At 32.8% G+C, this 20,413-nt stretch overlaps 1 protein-coding gene across 2 annotated transcripts in view; it reads left to right on the forward strand.

Moving 5' to 3' along the window:
- Nucleotides 1-20,413, forward strand: part of MS3_00001634 (uncharacterized protein) — a 58,840-nt gene that overhangs the window by 35,474 nt on the left and 2,953 nt on the right. For both annotated transcript variants that reach the window (XM_051209101.1, XM_051209102.1), the window contains 3 exons: nucleotides 8,243-8,692; nucleotides 14,921-15,089; nucleotides 16,733-16,818. In XM_051209101.1, the coding sequence (XP_051074529.1) occupies nucleotides 8,243-8,692; nucleotides 14,921-15,089; nucleotides 16,733-16,818 (705 nt within the window). The remainder of the gene's footprint in view (nucleotides 1-8,242; nucleotides 8,693-14,920; nucleotides 15,090-16,732; nucleotides 16,819-20,413) is intronic.

Here is a 20,413-nt window from a genome sequence, read left to right on the forward strand (position 1 = left end):
GTTAATATTATAGATCTTGGATTCTAGTATTAGATACTATAATGAAGAAGAACACAGGTGAGGACAACCGATTATTTTTATCACAAAATTACAGAATTACTTGGTAAAATAGAAAAAACCATACATTAATACTTCGTTTGCAAAATGTTCGTTAATTGTCTCAGACTTTATTGTTCCTGCATTTCCATATCAATTGTTTTCTGTTTCCGTTCTTCCCTTCTCAATCTTCTGCTGCCAGACGTTCTATTCCTGACTCGCGGTATATACTACTTATATCGATATAAGTAGCACACACCACAATACTATTTAAAATATTTTGTTCTTGATATTGATTAATCAAAATCCAAAACTATATTAATATCAAAATATTTACTGTTTTTTATCCCGACTGAATAAACGACAAAAATACTCCAAATTCTACTTTAAAGCATAAAATGTTTTTGCTGATTATTGAATATGAAAAAAAAGATGAATAACACTACTGATGACTGATATTTCCCTAATAATTATTACCTAGATGTTATTTTATAAAAGTTGGTTAATATGCTATGATTCATTAGAATTGTAAAATCTAATAATTAGAAAAAATCGTTGACTTATTACATCGAAACAATAGCCCCGAAATGTCCTCACATGGCCACGCGTATATAGCCACTGCCAGGAAAGTCCTTCTCATTGCCTTCTCGCGCTGGGGATATTGTTTACGAAATTGAGAGGACGAAAAACGAATTTCCGGCGCTTTACCCATGTTTATGGATATTTAGGATCCACCTACGGAAGTCGGAAAACCTTGATTCCAAACCAATGGTGTACATGGGCTCAAGGATCCTGGAGGAACAAATGGTGTATGAACCAATCGTTGGTCACCGGCTACCGTGGGACTGCATCTCCTAACGTTGCTCCACTGCCTTGTGGACTAGACTTGTAGGTCGAAGGCTCCGAGTGTGGCCTCCTAAGAAAACCACCTGCTTCGGTTTGGGCACCCGGACAGTATCACAGTCCACATACAGATCAAGTGACGTGTGTGGCGCATATGTATTCGGCGATCCTTTATACAAATATTTATGTGTTCAAATAAATAAATAAATCGAAACAATAAATTTATGATTTCATAATTTCCAAAAAAATTTATTTTGACTGAAATTTCAACATTTTTTTCATCATATCTAAGTTTTCAAAATAAAAATAACGTTATACAAAATAATAATGAATTCATGTTTAGACAAACTATCTACTCTTAATAATTATTATCATCGTTATTCATAATAACTTTATTAAATTGAACACTCATGGGTATCAAAAATTGAACAATGAACATTTAATGATCAATAGTTACTGATATTGAAAAAGAAATCATTTTTCAGTAAGTTTAAAATCCAGCAACATTTAAACAATAATATCAGAAAGGGGGTTTTATGGAGATTGTAGTAATTTTGAATAGTTGTTTTCATCAGTGGTGGATGCGTAACTCTGAAGAGTCGTACATTAGAATGAAACGACGGTCCAATGGTTCGAGGTTTATCATGGTGGTCTGGCTTTAATCGACTCATGAATTCAACTAATAAATAAAATAATACAAAAGGTTTGTATTCGTTTTAATATAAATAATGACTATTGTTGTATTCAGTAAAGAATATTGCAACTATTAATATAATTTTAAGCATGGAATTTAAACTGATCATTTCCCGATCACAGTTTTATTGACTTTTGCTTCGGAGATCTGTTATTGCACACGTTGAGATACCACACATGAACATGTATGATAATTTCTAGGTTATATAGAGAATATTTAATACTGTGAGATGGTTAAACTAATTATGTTTAATAGTAAATATGGTTGATTTATTTGATACTATATATATAGATTATACTGTGTAACACAAAGTTTTATTTTAAAATGTTAAAAAATGATAACATAATGAGTCGGAAAAGGAAACTGGCATATGTATGTAGTACAAATTATTCCGTGCTCATACTTTACTCATTGTTCGAAAACTCTAATGTTATATAAGTCTATCAAACTAACTGTATATGTCAGTAATAAATTGGAATTATGTTGAATTAAAATGAAGGAGAAACTGAATAATAATCCACATCCTTGATTTTTGATAGTTTCACAATACTCAATGATCGAAACTAACATGATAATTATATTAATAAAAAGCAATTTTATTGAAATGATTGAATAAAAGGTAGAAAGGTTTACAATAATTTAGAATGTGTACAACGAATTATGAACAAATCTACAATTTATTAGTCATTTCTGTGTTATTTTATACATATATGTCGTAATACCATGTTAATTGCATTAATGGGATCGTATGTTTAGCACAAGGAGGCACAAAATGCATATGCGCCACACCATATTTGTGTGTGGGCTGCGATACTGCCCGGGTGCCCAAACCGAAGCACGTGGTTTGCTTAGGAAGCCACACTCGGAGCCTTCGACCTACAAGTCTAATCCACAAGGCAGTGGAGCAACGTTAGGAGATGCAGTCCCAAGGTAGCCGGTGACCAACGATTGGTTCATACACCATTTGTTCCTCCAGGATCCTTGAGCACATGTGCACCATTGGTTTGGGATCCCGTGAAAGTGCCGGGAATTCGTTTTTTGTCCTCTCAATTTCGTAAACAATATCCCCAGCGCGAGAAGGCAATGAGAAGGACTTTCCTGGCAGTGGCTATATACGCGTGGTCATGTGAGAGCATTTGGGGGCCTAAAGTATGAACAATAACGGGGCGGATTCGCATGCATATAGCATACAATTCTCTTTGAACCTAGCACACAACAATAGCATCATGCACTGTCCCATCGCCCTTGGCAGATCAGGCAACCCGAAAGTTTATTACAAATTAAATCAATTATCTTTATTCATATATCTTCAATAGTATATTTCTAGTTTGAAGAATTGCAGTCTTGCATAAATTTGACTAAAAATTGTCAATACATGGTATTTAAAAACCAAAAACGTAATGAGAATAACACCAGGTCATAGAATATTGAATTAGAAAAAAAATTAGGATTAACATATACGTCTACTTGTTAGTAGGTTGATGTGTAATATATTAGTTAATCATATGTAACGCAAATTTGATGTAAATGATAACCATAGACTTAGAAAAGCTATCAATGATTTTATTTATTTATTCTATAGTAGTTAACTCTTTCCACTGAAAGTATACTAGAGACATTTAAAAAACTCTTTACAAGAATCAATAAAACATATTAGGTTAAAATGAATTCAACAAAATCTGTTCGGTATCAGTTGGATGTAACGTTTTCGAGAATAATTTCCATCACATTTCCAGTGTCTCTTTTATATACCACAGGGATTTGTTCATATTTATATGAATTCCATAGTGTAAGAATTTGTATCATTTTTAGCGCAGAATGCTTGCATGTCCTACATTCTTGAAGTATTCACTGGATGAAAATGTGCTCCTAATCTTAATAAAACGTTTCCACCATTAAAAAACACTCATTTTTAAATAATTAAACGTATTGTCTAAAATTATGAACGCTATAAACAAGGAACTAGTCTTCGGTGAGAGATATATTTTATGAAGACTCCTAGTGATATGCAAAGCCATATGGCTATAAACTGTTTCTACTGGACGCTTACTTGGTGGTTCTAACTTTTAAGTGTCTCACCTGAAGATCCTGTATTTGATCTTTAGTGCGATGGTGGACGAATAATTTTTAAGTTCCACATACTAGGATGAAACAGTTTTGTATTCCTACATGGTTTTCAATCGTGCCCGGCTGAGATCATTCTGTGACGACTGTAACCTGAATGTTGAAGAAATGTTTTAAACATTTACATGATCCTATCAAAATTGATAACAATCACTATTATGAATTAAAATTTGCAGTAAACAAAATGCACCAAAGTTTAAGTATTGAAATATGATTCATACTAAATGTATGAAGTTTAAGGATACTGTGGTGTGTGCTACTGACGACGACATATATAAGTAGTATGTATCGACAGTCGTAAGTGGGATCCCAAGCGGCAGAAGGTTGAGAAAATCGAAGGGAAAAGAACATGAACAGAGAGTGATTGGTATAGAGACGAAGGAACAACAAAGTCTGAGACAAGTGATAGATATTTTTGCAAATGAAATATTTACTGTATGGTGCTCAGATTTTATCAAGATATTCTGTAATGTTATATTAAAATATATTTGTTTGTCCTCTCCCGTGTTCTCGTTCAATACAATGCTATCCTGTTACTTAAAATTTAAATCAGTTGTGAACGAGTTCAATCTTTTACAAATAAATAACATTTGAAAAATATTAAGATGTGAAGAGAAGAAAAAATATTTAGTTGATTAAAAACAGAAATAAACTAGTTGGAGGTAGAAAGTTTAAGGAGAAGATGGAAGCGTAAACAGATGGTTATAAAGTAAAAAGAGTATGAGGAAAGAAAAAAAAAAGAAAACTCATTTATAGACACTCCCTACACGATACTTTTGAATTCATTGAACACATAAGAGAAGTGAAGGAAATACTTGTCAAAAACGGTTATCCTTTGATATTAATTGATAAGAACATAAAAACGAATCCACCGAAAACACAAATAACTTCAGTCGAAAAGAAAACATTATACATGAACATCGATTTTAAGTGACAGAACCACATACATCTTAAAGAAGATGATTTCTAATTCTTTAAAAAGAACGTTCATCGCAGCAACGTTGCAATTAGTATTTTCCAGCCGATCATTGTTCACCAATAATCTTAAGGATAAATTATCCCATTTGACCAAATCAATGTGCATTTACCAATTTACCTGCTCATATGGAGCCAGGTATATAGGTCGTTCGATGCGCACTTTATCCGAACAAAATCAAGAACATTATCAGGCGTGGCTAAGAAGAGGAGGAAACGGCTCAATAAGAAGTTCAGTAATCGAACACAGGTCACCCAGTCAAGACAGACTATGAGTTCAAAGTCGTCTACAACATATACAGAAGTCTTCCAAAGACAATTATATTGCATCTTCTTAGCATTACCAAAGCGATAGTCATAAATCTGGAAAAACCAGAATTGTGTGTCCAAAAGAGATTGTTTAACCTCTTCCTCTACCATGGTCTTAATGTCTTATATATTTTATTTTTTATTCTATTTTTCTTTCTTCATACTCTTCTTCCTTTATAACCATCTGTTCCCGCTCCCATCTTCTGCTTAAGCTTTCTACCCCCAACTGGTTTGTTTCTGTTACATTGAATCTTGATTGATTAAACTGTTTTTTCGTAAGAAGATGAATATTATTGTATATCTAGTTCACAAGATGTAAATAAACTAAAACGTGAATATCATTTGAACAGATGTCAATATTATCTTTCGCTATAATAAATATCATTGATAATTTGTTTAGCATAGCCATTCATATAGATTACTGTATACATCTTTCTTCACATTAGTTAAAATGGATTTATGTCTTGTAAATATTTATTTTATTTTTCTGTATAAAAACAATAGTGGTTTCTATATCATAAAGTTAATTGGGTAAAGGAACACAAAATATCAGAAGGGGTTTTATGGAGATTTTAGTAATTTCAATTGTTGAGATCATGAGTCGATTGAAATTAGATCATGGAAAACCTAGAAACATTGGACGCCATTTTGTCCTATTGTGGGACTCCTCAGCAGTGCGCGCCATAAAATAGAAAATAACATTTGTACACAATAAAGCCAAAAATTGGCTGTGAATGAGGGAGATAGTAATTAATAGACAGGACGTAACTCAAGAATGATAAATCGTATAGTAATAGTCTATGGGTTAACTTAAAGCTTATAATAATAAGAATATAAATATACATAATCTAATTATTGAATAGTTATACCATAAAAATGTATAGATAATATTAGTCAATTAATATGCTGCAGGAGTTACTCGTGATTCAATCTTCGCTCGAATATAACACTTTTTTTCAAATTTAAGAAATTTTGGTGTGAATTTTATCATATGCTGATTTCATTTGAAACAAATACTAATAATAAACTTAATTTTAAATGTACTGGTCATTTGTTAAGTTGTAATCATACGACATAACAGTAAATGTGTTCTGAAGATTTTGCACATTGGATCTACTCCAACACCTTTCATCTAATGTCAGTTTGTGACGAATGGTGACATGAGACCTAACAATCTCTACTAACCTTACATAATAAACAGAGATAGATAGTGGCTAGCAGTGGGATCAATGATTTAGGTTTTGTCCTATTTTGAACTCTTGTACCAGCATCCCAAAGTTGATATTCACGTCGTGACTCGAATACAGTATCATTCTCTGTAATTACCAGCTAATAGGATACCAACTTCTGTCATAATGGAAATATCGAGGCACAGGACGCCCATATTCCAACTAGGACTGATCAAATTTCAGTCAAAAATATCAACAACAGTAATGAACTGGATTGTTTTCTCTTTTTCCAAAAAAACGCAACATTTATTCTAGATATTTTGTAGCATGAGATACATACACTGTACAAAATTATTCTATTTAACGAAATGAACTGACATCTTAAAGCAAATTACTGTTGTTTTTGTAAACATTTGAGTTCGAACACTTCACTTCTATCTGAAGTTTGTGATGATGATGTCGTTCAGAAGAACGATGAAAGCTCCACGACCAAACCATCCAGCTCAGAGAACAAAACTCCATCAAAATCATCCACCTGAGCTACAAATCTTCTCCACCAGTTTAAACTATTAAAACTATCAACACTATTCAGATTTAATTTCATCGATGCAATTAAGCCATTACAAACATTATGGTGTACAAACTCTATACAAAACATTACAATTTGATGTTGTTTTCCCAAAAAAGATTTAGAGAATGTAATTGCTTGTAATACATTCATCTTATCTACTTAACTCAAATCCTCAACTCTCTTTCATTTCACTTTTGAAAATATTGATGTTAAATCGTTGTTAGGTTTAATATTTGAAAAATGTTTGAAAAATAATTTCACTCATAGTTACCATAGGGATACAAACCAGTTATTAAAATGTCAGAGATTAAATTAAAATTGTTTTTATGATAGAATATGTTGGTTTGTTTTGTCTTTTTTTCTTCTTGAGAATTTACGTGACTAAGGGCGACCAAACCAAAACGTGGCATCAGTCCTTGAAATCACTAACTTCTGGTTTCAAGCATGTTGGTAGTTGCAGACTACTTTGTTGGGGTCCGCGTGACTATCGTAACCAATGGTTGGAGACTCTGTATGACTTGTCTCAAAATCGGTCACAATGGCATCGGTGTATACACTCTTTGTCTTCGCTTAAACTATGAGATTAAAATCGCTTCATATCTTTCTTTCTACTAACTAATTCCTTCTTCCTGTACTATATCCTTATATCCAATCTTTCTTTTATATATTACCACCATTGAATTAACTACTTCTGTGGATTCGATGTTCATCTTGTTGAGCTAATAAGGTATGGCAACTTGGACCGATGCACATATGTGCATGGTCCCACGTTGTAGCTGACTGACTGACGTGACTATACAAAAATACTGTCAATGTTTTATATCAATGGATATGTAACAAACCACTTTCATTATTATCTATGTATGTATAAATACAATTGACTACAAACTTGGATTGTTATGATATCAATTAATAACTGTTTAATTTTACCGTTGAACGTTGGGGTTGGGAATAAGAGCTGACATCAACTATAATACCAAAATGGTGTTTAGTCAAATGAAGGAATGAATTTTGCTCCAAAATCCAAGACCACCTATCTTAAATTTGATCGATTCGTTCATAAATTAGTCTAACCATCATCTCAACGTGAGGATTGAAATGTTCAATGAGCATATCAAGCTGTTACAAAAAATTATGTTAAACTACAGAGAGTAAAAAATGTCTCTGTTTCATCTCTGGCTTGAAACTTGTAAGCAGTACACACTTTCAACACGACAAGAGGTTGAAATCTTATTGTTAAGCATAATATAATGCAAACCCATTAGTTCCTTGCCTATCTACATCTTTTATTCGTGGAACAAAATAGCTATTTAGGGCTTCACACTTTACATTGATTTCCTAGCAGCCGAGATTTGGTTCACGACGAAAACACTCACAAATAACATTTGACTTAATAAATGTTTTCATTTCAATGATGGAATTATCTTAATTATATGTATTGTGGTTAAGAGGATTTTACCAGTTCACTTTTCCATCTGACAGATTTTTTCTCTACTTTTCATTGTTCTTTTTTTCTAACAGAAATTTGTTCGTTATTACTCTAAACTTCGTCAGTGTGACAATCATATAAATGAATCAGAAAGATCCCATAATACTATCCAAAACCATATTAATACTAATAATAATAACAGTGATAACAACAATGAAAGAAAAATTCCTGCTCTTTTGACACTACCAAAAGACTCAGAAGAAAGCCAACAAATATTAGATCGTTATAGTCCACAAATTAGCAAAAGTGAATTTGATGAAAATGATTGGGATGTGGAACAACCGGCTGAAAAATTATTAAATTCATCTTCCAATAAAGAACCATCAACAATGGCCACTACGAATACTCATATAACTGATCAGTTGGTAACTGGTAAAGTAAATGATGGCAATAAGGAACACTTAGTAAAAAAATACCGTTCTGTGCAGACTAGTGGTTGGTATATATTTCGAAATTGTTTTGGTTTATGTTGTTTTAAACCAGTAAGTTGTTCATCACCCTCCTGTTTAGTAATTCATTATTTTCTTATTATTAATAATACATTGAATACATTGTTTTGTAATTCTGAGTAAAGTGTTTAATTTTGAGAATATTTAAAACTAAGAAAATGAACCCACAACCTTTGGGTTGTCGAGAGAATCATGATTGAAATCCACTGGTCAGATCTTTTGCCACAAAGTCATGATTAGAATGCGAAAATATACTTAATGAAACGACCTTAACCAGTTAACCATTTGGTAAGTGTCTTGTTCTAGTATTCGGCAACAATGAACTATTCAATCCTCCTTTTTTCAATAGTTGTTTAGCTAATGCCAATCTCAAATATATATACTATCGTCAAATATTAATTTGTCAATACTTAGCAAAATGTTAGACAGTTACTTCCATGGTGTATTTCATCAGCCTAACTTATAACAGTAATTTTGTCATAGAAAACAATCGACAAAAAAACAGCCGTCCACTCTCAAAATGTTTTTGTTAGTGACAAAAACACTAAATGTTTCTAGACAAAATATAAATTTGATTACGCAAGTTAATCTACATTTAAATATGTGAAAACAAAAGACAACATAAAGCCGATGACTGTCCAAATAGTTTGGTTAGTTTTATTGATTATCATTTATGAAATCGAAGTTGAAATCAATTTAATTATGAAATGATTTCCTTTTTGGACCGATAGGAATGATATAATACTGAAGTTCACTCAACCGTAATGTATTCTAAAGCAAAATAATTTGGAAATTATGATTTCAAGAAATAACTTCGACAAGACTATAATTTATGGACGAACCAGTCAGATTTCAGATAACTAGTGTTGGATTTGTGCATTAAATTCACTCATACATATAGCGAAATAGCATTTTGGTATTATGGCCGATGCCAATTTGTGATAAAAACCTTAAATCTTATTCCTAACCCTAATTTCCAGCCGTAAATCCTTACACTAATTTATAACCCATACGTAGTTAGAATGTCCAAGGTCAATGTAGCATTGCTTAAAGGCCGTCTATAGATTGTAGTCTCACCATAACATCTACTATTTTGTAAGTTTTCAAAAGAACACACTATAAGCTATTCTACATATTATCTTATAACGGTCAGTTATAAACTACATAGGAGTTGACATGAATGTGTTTTGATGCAAGTTGCTACACTAGCTCAACACAGTCAATTGAAATTGTTAAGATTCACAGGTAGTTGAAGCAATAGTGGGTTGGAGAAAATGTTTCAAATGGAAGAAAGGGTTTTGTCGAATAAGTAGTTTAAAACTGATATGTCGAAGAAAGTAATATGTAGTTGATCAATGAACGAAGTTGGACGTTCAGTCATAACAAATATAGGAGACTATTTTAAATGTGAAACTGATTTCACTCAATGTGAACTGCTTCATGTCAATAAAGTGTCATTCTGGTGTAGTCTGGTTTTAGGTTATTAAACAAGTAATCGAATCAAATTTCTAAACTGATCTATAATCGTGATCTAGTCTCCAATATAATGACCTATTGATCTAATATCGATCATCTCTTGCGTCACAACACGAATACCATCGAAATTCAAAATATAGATGAAGATAAGGAACGCTTGTACACCACTATAAGACCTTAAATGAATAGACCGCACCTTCCGTTGTAAGCCAATCCAACACCCGATGAATTTGAAATGCTTGAGCCACAGGTAGTTCAAGTTCGAAAGAGTCGAACTTACTTTCTGAATTCTTTCAGAGGTTTCCTCAACCGCCTACACACCAGCAGTAATGGAGCGTCCAAGCTACTTCAAATGGTCAACGCCCCCATTTGTTTAGCTCAATATTCTGACTAAAAATCTACACAGATCATTTTAGGAGTAAAGATCTACATATAAAATCAAACGTATTGCAAGTACTCTTGGATTATTACCTAAATCATCAGAAATATTGAGATTTCTCGATGTGTTCACCGAACCGGGCATCAATGCTGATCGTTCCCTAGCTTAATAATGGTACATGAACATTGTCTACTCGAAATGTTATCATACTCAAGATGCCTTAGATTTTAAATTATTGATCGAAATACTACTCAACTCCACCATTGATTCCTATTTGAAACAAGACTTCAAAACAGTTTTCTGATGTTATTCTATATATTGATCATCATCAGATTAAAGACCTTATCCAAACATTGTAATGAATTTCGATAGATACTTCATAACATATTCTATTAAAAATCATTTACGTAACTTCGTACAGTTAAATGATTATTTTAATATAAGACGACACAACAAAATTCACTTAAACTTAATTATGTCGTTCTTTCTCGATTAAAATCATTTAACGGCATATTTCTTGTCAAGAAGCAGTAGGTTTTTCTTTCAGATCAGATCATTCTATATTTTTCCTTAAGACAATCAAACAAGGAATTAATTGTCTTCTGTCATTTGATCTATTTTTATGCATTGCTTTGACAATTTTCTGGTTGACATTTAATAGGAAACATACAAAGAAGCGTACATACCGATGTAAGATTCAAATAAATCATCTAAATAGTGTCCAAAATTTAACGCGTAGACAACATTAAATTGTATACATAGTTAAATAACCTAACAATATGTTAATAAGTGTGTATGTATGTATGTATGTATGTATGTTATCATTAGTCTTTTATTCAGACTGTCAGTCAAATGAAAATTGCCTTAGTCGTTCTTATTTACTTTTTAATTAAGTGAAATGTTAACTTCACAACATCGCTCAATATTTGAAGGTTACTGTTCATTCCATACTTATCAACGTTTTAAAAGTTCAATAACATTTTTTCGATATCAAATATTCTACATCATATACAAGGAACCTATTGCATAAGTCATTGTTAATTAAATTTTCACAGGTTGAAATCATGAGTCAATTGAAGCTAGATCACCATGGAAAACCATGGAAACCTGAGAAGCTGTTACCAGTGGAGTTCAACCAGGTCTGTTGTGAGATAAAAACTCACTGAAGACAATGGTATACGTTGGCGAAACTTCGTGGATTGGTTGAAGTTAGACATTAACACCGTTGAGTGCCGGCTCAGTGGTCTAGTGGTTAAGTGCTCGCGCGCGAAGCCAGTAAGTCCTGGGTTCGAATCCCGCGGGGTGCGGGATCGTGGGTGTGCGCTGCTGAGGAGTCCCATACTGGGACGAAACGGTCGTCCAGTGCTTCCAGGTTTTCCATGGTGGTCTAGCTTCAATTGACTCATGATTTCAACCTGTGAAATTTCTAAAAAAAAACTCCACAAAACCCATTCCGAATCAAATTTTCGTTTGATATTACATTAGTACATCGATATAGATGAATCCATAGTTTAAATCCTATGGGTATTATTACTTTATTCATTAGGCATTGACAAAATTTGTCGATCATTGAATGTGTGATCTGTAATTAAAGACAATTTCATTTACTGTTATGATTATTAAATTAGTTGTAGAGATTTGTTGAGGTATCTGGAACAAACATTTATGTTTTTCATTTTTATAATCTATCGACAGTGTTATGATCGAATGATAATAGTTGAAATAATTCCGACATTTCTCTCAATAAGATTGTCTACACTTCTTCAGTGGAAAAAATCCTGATATAATAAGAGAATAAAAGTATTTTCTATTTGCCATGATATATGACTATAAGACGATAATATAACCAGTGACCGTTATTGTATTGCTGTTAGACTGGACCACATTGTATCAAATACACTATTCAAGATGAATTACAAAGAATTAATGGATAAACTAGAAAATATTTTCATTCAGCACAATAACAAACAGTTTGTATTCAGTGAGTCTAGAGTAAATATCGGTCAGTGGAAAAACATCACAAATTCAATAGTTAGTAAGTTGTGTATGTCAGTGCAGGTTTAATGACCAATTACATTTATGTTATATCCCGATAAGAATAATGAATGGTAACTTTTAGGATCCATTTATGAACCAATGCTATGCATATATTTTTATCGTATAATTGTTATGTAACTAAACTGTTCATATTCATGTCCCTGTTATTATGAGTTTTATTTTGACCTATCAACTGTTATTATACGATTTAGCATTCTTGAATTATTCCCTATCTGTTGATCATTACCTCCCTCATTCACAGCCACTTTTGGTCAAATATTGTACAAATGTTGTTTCATATTTTATGGTACGTTGTGGTCTGTTTGATTGTTATATAAACCGAGCATGTTTGAAATAAATGTGATTGGTATTCTGGACTCAACTGTCTGGGCTAGGTGGAAAGCAGGACCAATCAGGACTCTAGGCTGCTCTCACGTGTTTTATGCGTCACTGGTTCGGTCGATAGTTCGCTGCTCTCTGATTGGCGATATCGCTGCGTTATCCAGTATACAGGGCAAACAGGTTCACAAGTTATAACAATTTACATTCACTAGCTATATACCACATACATTATGAGATTAGATGAATTCATTTCATTTTTTGTACTCTTAGTCTTCTACAGATTTAGATAAATAAATCAAATGTTTCACAATTGTGTATAACATACATAAAATCATTTATATATTGATTAATAGCAATAACATTTTCATTGTTAATTTATGGTTACTAAGAGTAATTCTATTTATGATGATTACTGTTATTTTCTCTTTGTTTATCAAAGTCATAGTAATTTGTACTTGTTTATTGCAGTCGATTACGTCATATTCTCTCTCTGACACACACTCACTTATTTTGTTCGTCTATAAATTGAACTTGTATGAATATGGAATGTAATTATAATTATTCATTACAAAACTGAGTTTGTAAAACAATTTGTTTATTCATACAAACCAGTATGTGTATGTGGAAGACTTAAAGTACACGAAATGGAATGAATTCACTTCCTTCTACTGTACTTGTTGTTCTTATTTTATCAAGGAAAATAATTTCATAGAACTTATTTGGTTGGTTAAAGTTTTTTTACTCTTGATTTTGAAGGAATTCTTTGGTTTCAATTAAAGTAGTCATTTAATCTAACTTGAATAGTCTATTCAAGCTATGAATGCATTCACATCGAAATAATATAGTTTTACGAAAGTTTTGAAAATTAAGAGGAAGACTGTTTTGTGATATTTTATCTTTAGCAAACTAAATGATCAACAGGAAATTAGATTTTTCATCGTTACTTTTTCCTTAGAAAACTATGTCGGTGTTTCGTTCCTAGAGTATATCATCGTTAGAACGTAGGATAATGCATTGTAAAAAAAAGCTGGATTAATTATTACTGTCGCTTGTAATTATTAACACCGTTTAAATTAGAGTATGACCAAGTTCCGTTTCAATGATCTCCAAAGTTTGTATTAATTTTAATGAAGAAAGAAAAAGACCTAGTAAACTTGTCAATAATTTGTATTATGAGTTATGTCTCCAGACATTTCAATTACCGTGATGTATAGTCTCTAGGACTCTACTAAGTAAATGTTAGTTTTCTTCCTTATCCAGCTCCATTTCATTAATCACCATTGTGTTTGACCTATTTTTTATCTACATATAGTTTCAATAATATTTTTCATCATGAGGTTTCACTAAGAAATTGTGTATAAACTAAAGCAATCAGTATTTTAAGATACTCTCATTTTTCAACAAGTCTTCATTGAAGGATCTTAGCACAACTTACACATGTGAGTAGTTCTTCGGAAACAACAGTATCTGAATATTCATCGCCTTCGAACAGTTCGAGACTTTATAAAATAGATTTTACACGCTCTAGACTTCAGATTAAACTCAAAATTTCATATCAACCCAGCCTTCACAAAAAAGACTAGTCTCATCTCTCACCGTCACTAACAACTACGCAGTTTTCAAAATAGAGTTGTGGAGATTGTTGAATTTCATTGAAATCACGAATCTATCTAACTCAGACCACGATTAAAAGCCGGGAAATACCGTGCACTGCTTAAGAACCACATTCAAGGATGAAAAGGTCATCCAGCGCCTCCAGGTTTTCAACGGTCTAATTTAGATTGGTTCGTGAATTCACTGAATTTGCTTGTTAGTCTAGTAGTGATAAGTTGCGTTTTGGCACAATTGTATTCTCATCTTTTATAGTAATAGGAAAAAATTGTATATGTTTACTGTTTATTAGACAAGGATGAATGTTCATGATTATAAATCTCCATGTCAACATATTTTAGCACTATAATTTTTCTTAACTGTTATAACTAGCAAAATATCAAGCCCCTCCTTTTCTAATTTTTGATCATATGAAGCCTAGTGGTAAACAACGCTGTTTAGACTATTGGTCAAAATATAGTTTAACTATGAAAGAATGTTGGAGCCAGTGTGCAAACATTTGGTGTGTATTCTCTTGTACACTATCTATATTTCCGGCAGTTCAGTCACGTGTTAGACCAGTAAATCCAGAATATTTTATTCCACGTAAGTTGTCAGTTTTTACAACCCGTTCATAACACATGTAACTAATATTTTAGTTGTATTATGAAGGCTTAAATTTTAAACTACTTTTATGTATTAATAGTAGTACGATGTAATCAATCTTGTTGCATGTACATAGATATATTATAAGGGTTTCACTTGGACGTTTTTACGTACTTGTGTTTTTTCATAAGCTTACCCTATACAACAAGGGAAATTGTATCTTATATACTTTATCTATTAGAAATGTTGTCCAATCCACGTTTTCATATAACTGTAAGAACGAATAGAACTCCTTCCTGACTTCCTTCAATCAACCAAGATCTAATCCAATACTAACAACCAATGAGCACCATAAAGTTGTATTGTCCTAAATTGTCTACGAATCCTAAGTACTGCTCATCAATCGTTTTATGCACGAAATTATTTAAGAATTATAATAGATGATGACGGTTTAACATTACAAAAAAATAATTAAAAAAAAGATCAAAACATACTTTACTAGGGAATTAGTGCCAAGGAAGTATAAGAGGTTAAATGTATCATTTATGCACACAGAGTTCGTATTTGAGTTAATGGATCACCAATGCTTCAGCAATGCATACGCTTCTTTCTGAATTCTCTTTATTTTTATTCAATGATACAATCGGTTATATAGATTAAACTTTATTTACCATCTTCTCGTTAATAATTGTGTTTTTGAATATAGACAAACAAATTACGGAGAGACTCTAATTTATGGATGAGTCAATCAGAGGCGTTTGAAGGATTTCAATGTTACGGCGCCAACTTCAGTGCTTAATGCTAACGTACGATGGGTTCACAAGGAATTTTGTACAAAACATGATAATTGAGCGGCTATAACAAATAAAACGGCGAGACTATAATTTGTGGACGAATCAATCACGTATAAGATAACAGATCTCGGATTTAGGCACGAAAGCCTTCCATCCATTCGTCTAAATAGATTTCTGGCATCATAGCTGATGACAGTTCGTGATGAAAACCCCATATATAATTCCCAACTGAGGTAAATTATGACAATTATCGCGATCTGGATAATAAAAGTACGAGTAACACTGGCTGCAGCCAGGCACTACAAGATATAAGAATGTTTGGAGAGCCTACAGACTCCTACATAGGCTTGGTTATGTGCATCGTGTCGTTATCCACAAGTAGCGTTTTGTGCACTCAACAACCGGAGTGCACATAAACAATATTGAAGTCATGTGGTCGAGGCTGAAAGAGTTTGAGACTATATCATGACTCCAGAGGCTGACTATTCTGTAGTCGTATAGATGATTTCCTCTACTACATGCATTACGATTTTAGAACCTCTGAACCTTTTTCGAAGCTTGACAAGTTTTTGAACCAGGTATAAGAAGTGTATCCACTTTATTTCCTTGGTTTTGTATAACCCATTTTTACTCTGTACTGACTGTTCGCTGATTGGCTAATATTCTCAAGGTCACTTAAAATTCGTTCGAAAGTAATCCATGAATTAGAGTCTCGCCCAAATTACTTATAAGAAAGACAGATAGTAATAATAATAATTATTATTTCTAGTTTATTCATATTTGTTAGACATTTAACTTTTCATATTATTTAATTGAAGTGATTTCTTTCATTTTACAATATTGTTTTAGCTCTCTGGTTTGTTGATGTGACTTGTTTCTTATTTTTCAATGTATTTGCAATGTTGGGATGTATTCTATGTAACTGGATACAATTTGTAAGTTAATTCACTTTACCATATTATTTTCAGCACCTTTTATTTATGTTACTTATATATGTAGTAAATATGAGATTAAGCAATATGATATTCATCATTCTGTTTAAATTATTTCCTTAAATATTTTAGAAAATGTGATTTTTCAACATTTCCTAACCTTTTGAAATTTTTTTTTCTTTAATGAATTGGTTCAAGGTACTCTGATTTTAACGTTGTCATCTTTAAAAACAAGTTCTTATTTGTATTTAAAACAAATAATAGTATGAATTTATCATTCGCTTTATTCTACATGAGTTAATAGTGCTATCAGAAGAATTGATCGAAGTTGCTTCTACTGAATTAACTATCAACAAAACTTATTTAATTTGCAGAACCAATTTATTCGTATGAACTGTCATTTCATATATTGTAGATGATAAAGTATCACATCACAAAATACTATTTCTCACTATTCTTATAAGAAACCCAATGTTGATATGTTTATACTATAAATTAAAGTCTACACTTCATTTTAGAAAGTCCATACGACACTATAAAGAAATCCTGTGTCCCACAGCAGCCTAATTTATAAACGTCTTTTTTTAAAGAATCACAATTTGTTGAAGGAACATTTACAAATAATTAATTTCTTAAAATTTTGACACAAAATTTGGGGAATTTTTCAGATCAATGATAATTAATAACCAAGAGAATCAATAGCTTATCAGACAAAAATTATATTCATTTCAAGAAAAAACATAGGGTAGTAATTAGAGATAAATGAGAGAACTTGCGTTAAACCTATTCAGTTTTAAATACAATTAGTGTCCACGACACAAAAGATCATAAAGTCGGATGATGCAATGAGACTACGAATTTTATCAGATTAAGGCAATGAATTTCGAACAGTCCAATTATATGTATAATTTACATATGATTCCCATTTAAACATGAAAAACACAACATTCAACGAAGGGATCTCTTTTCAACGAATTCGCTATCAAGCTGTACAATCATATATATTTGAAAATTTTTGTTAATGTATTAGTTCCGTGAGGACATATGAACAAGGAATTAACATGATGATGTAACAGAACGATTATAATACTAGATCACGTGATATGAATAATAGTAATAATAGATTGTGTGTGCTCAAATAGAAAGCCTTGTAAAATTAATAAAGTTGGTCACGGACTTTAACGTGAAGGAAGTAAGATGATTAAGTTGTTTTTGTTACAATAATAAAAGGTGATAAAGAGGTTAGAAGGAAATGACGTGATATCAGAAACAATTATGAATAAAATCATGAGGATATGAGACATAAGTAAAAAGATGGGGGATATTTTCAAACATGAGTTGAAATAATAACAACAGTAATAATAATAATTTAAGGCCAAGGTAACGATAAAACTTACTTCTTTTCCACAAACACTTCTGGCTTCAACTCATGAATGGCAAGGGCTTCTGCTGTTTTAAGGAGTTGGATACTGTTGTGGATGCGGAGGAATAGACCAATAATTATCATGTTAAGTCCAATGGTGTCCTTGGACTTTAAATGGACATTTTCTATTGGTCGATATCTGTTCACTTGTTGAGTATTGTACAAAATGTTGTTTTCTATTTTATGGTACGATGTGGTATGCTTGATTGGTATATAAACAAAGTATGTTTGAAATATAATGATTCATATCTCAGAGGTTGTGACTTGTGTTCTGGACTCAACTAACTGGGCTAGACAGGGAAGTGGGACCAATCGAGACTCTAGGCCGTCCGTCCGTGTTTACGTGTCACTGTCACCGAATCGATCAATAAACGCTGCTTATCAAAACCTGCAGTCACACCCGTCATAACAATTGGCGACGGGGATGGGATGAAAAATCTTGAAACCTGTAATTGGACGAGATTCAGGCTAATTGTTTCGACCAATCAGAGTCCAGATTCATCATCAGCGTCCTTGAGCAACATTTTTCATTATTCCTACAGTTAATTGTCATTGCAGGCGCTGAAAAAAAAATGACTACGTTTTCCGGTCAATTACAGCTTCTACTTGAGCAACAACAGCAGTGTTTCAAAAATAGCCAGTTAAATTTCTTAGAAAATTTACGCACACTGTTGGTAAATCTTCCATGTTTCGGAGATGCAACAGAAGTTGGTAAGTTCATTTCTCATCTGCAGACTGAGCTGGAAGACAACTGCAGAACATATGAAGCTGCCTATAAAAGCCTCTGTGAATCCCGGACGACCAGTGATGTAAACGAGACAGTTATTCATGATCCGCCCAGTTGTCCAGAAATGTCAAATTCAGAAACATTCCCTGTCGTGGGTTCAAATCCCACTGTTCCTGAAACCTGTACAGACAGTGATGTACCCAGCTCACAGGAAGAAGATCTCTTATTAAATGCTCATAAATTAATTACAGTACCCTCTCACAAGAAAACAGGAAACAAATCGTGCAGTATACTGAGTCTAGCTGCTCCAAACGGTCCTCATCAGTCAACAACAGGAGATTTTGATGAATCTTATTATCTAGATCCTCTTGTACCAGAAAATGTGTTAGATGCACCAAATGATGGTCAGACGTTTAATACAATTTTGATAGATGTTAATTATCCCAGTGATCGACTATCCACAAATGAGATTTTCAAGGAATTCTATGGTAATGTTCCAGAAGAATCAAAGGTTGATGACCTCATATCAAGCGACGTTGGTCCACACTACTTAATCACTTTTGGTGACTTCTCTGTTCCATGTGACAATTATGTGTTAAATAAAGTCAAATTAATTTTAACTTGGGGATATGAAGACCCAACATTATTTCGTGGGGGAGGACGAACCCAGAAAATTTCAAAATCCGGATATCAACTCCGGATCTTCAAAAAAAGAGGAGGCGTTGTGGATACGGAGGAATAGACCAATAATTATCATGTTAAGTCCAATGGTGTCCTTGGACTTTAAATGGACATTTTCTATTGGTCGATATCTGTTCACTTGTTGAGTATTGTACAAAATGTTGTTTTCTATTTTATGGTACGATGTGGTATGCTTGATTGGTATATAAACAAAGTATGTTTGAAATATAATGATTCATATCTCTGAGGCTGTGGCTTGTCTTCTGGACTCAACTAACTGGGCTAGACAGGGAAGTGGGACCAATCGAGACTCTAGGCCGTCCGTCCGTGTTTACGTGTCACTGTCACCGAATCGATCAATAAACGCTGCTTATCAAAACCTGCAGTCGCACCCGTCATAACAGATACGAATAAATCTAGGTAGATTTGAACGAATTGTATAAACAGCCTTAAAATTAACCTGTTGATCGGTAGAGTAATTGGTTCGACTCCATGTTCAAGAATAGAATTAACTGCTTTCCTCTCACTCTTATAGGACCACACTGCGCCATGTTCTCGTATCCGAGTTGAAAGCAGGTGCTGGATGCGGCCTAACTACCTTGCTCCACTAGAGCGGGTGATGCACATGGACTTACTGTACTGAAGTTATTATTAATGCAGTGTTCTACGGTAAAGATATTGGGATCATATAACAGTGAATATCATATGGATTGACTTGTAAACTAAATCACAATTACGATAGCTACTTTATTCGAAAATAAAAAAGA

The sequence above is a fragment of the Schistosoma haematobium genome, chromosome 1 (assembly GCF_000699445.3).
Source record: "Schistosoma haematobium chromosome 1, whole genome shotgun sequence".
NCBI classification, from domain to species: Eukaryota; Metazoa; Platyhelminthes; class Trematoda; order Strigeidida; family Schistosomatidae; genus Schistosoma; species Schistosoma haematobium.